The sequence below is a fragment of the Capsicum annuum genome, unplaced genomic scaffold (assembly GCF_002878395.1).
Source record: "Capsicum annuum cultivar UCD-10X-F1 unplaced genomic scaffold, UCD10Xv1.1 ctg2149, whole genome shotgun sequence".
In the NCBI taxonomy this organism is placed as follows: Eukaryota; Viridiplantae; Streptophyta; class Magnoliopsida; order Solanales; family Solanaceae; genus Capsicum; species Capsicum annuum.
In genome coordinates, this window is record NW_025827433.1 from 1 (window position 1) to 1141 (window position 1141).

Here is a 1141-nt window from a genome sequence, read left to right on the forward strand (position 1 = left end):
GATTTTACTGATGAAAGAATTGTTCAAAAAATTCTGGTCACACTTCCTGTGAAATATGAAGTCACAATCTTTTCTTTAGAGAATTTTAAGGTTCTGTCAAGCATTACCTTGGCAGAACTTGTTAAAGCTTTGCAGGCATTGGAGCAAAGGAGAATAATGAGGAAGGAAGATTCTGTTGAAGGTGCTTTTCAAGCTAAATCACAGAATGAGTCATACGAGGAAAAGAAAAAGAACTAGAAACAAAGGCAAGGCAATAATTACAACAATCAGGGGAAAGTAATCCACCCCGCCCGCATTGCAAAAAGACAAATCACTCTCAACAGAAATGTTGGTGGAGACTAGATGTCAAGTGCAACAAATGTGGTCAACCTAAGTTGCGCGGACTCTTCACTTTCGACGCCGCACTCGTGTCGGATTCTCCAAAAATACACTAGTTTTGGCGAATTCGACACGCACCCATTGACTTTTTTGAGGAGTCCGAGTAACATAGTGGTCAACTCGGCCATGTAGAGAGGGTATGCAAGTCACAAACGCAACAAGAAGAATCCAAGGCTGCTGTAAATCAATATGAAGAAGAGAAATTGTTTGTAGCAACTTGTTTTGCTAGCAAAAGCACTTCTGAAAATTGGTTGATTGATAGTGGATGCACAAATCATATGACCAGTGATCAAGAGCTCTTTAAAGATCTAGATAGATCAATTATTTCCAAAGTCAAAATTGGAAATGGAGAATATCTTGATGCAGAAGGCAAAGGAACAATTGCAATTCAAAGTCCTACAGGTTTGAAACTTTTAACTGATGTTTTCTTTGTTCCTGATCTTGATCCAAACCTCTTAAGTGTTGGACAACTACTTGAAAATAGTTTCAAAGTGTTGTTTGAAGAAAAAACATGTGTCATCTAGGATTTTGATAATAATGAGATGTTCAAGGTCAAGATGAGAGGAAGGAGTTTTTCCTTGAATCTATTAGATGAGGAGAAATCAACAGTTGTCCATTCGGAAAATGATTCAGAGTTATGGCACAAAAGACTCGGACATTATCATCATGATGCGATACTCTTCATGAAAGAAAATCAACTTGCAGAAGGTCTCCCAAGCCTTGAGAAAAATTTGCCTGCTTGTGAAGCTTGTCAGTATGGGAA

General features: G+C 38.2%; 1 protein-coding gene across 1 annotated transcript; it reads left to right on the plus strand.

Annotated features, from left to right (window-relative positions):
• Positions 1–79: 79 nt before the first annotated feature.
• Positions 80–902, plus strand: LOC124890648 (the record flags this gene model as incomplete). Its single annotated transcript, XM_047402438.1, has 2 exons — positions 80–181; positions 511–902. Coding segments are annotated over 2 exons (494 nt in total), but the record flags the coding sequence as incomplete, so codon positions are not given.
• Positions 903–1141: the final 239 nt, after the last annotated feature.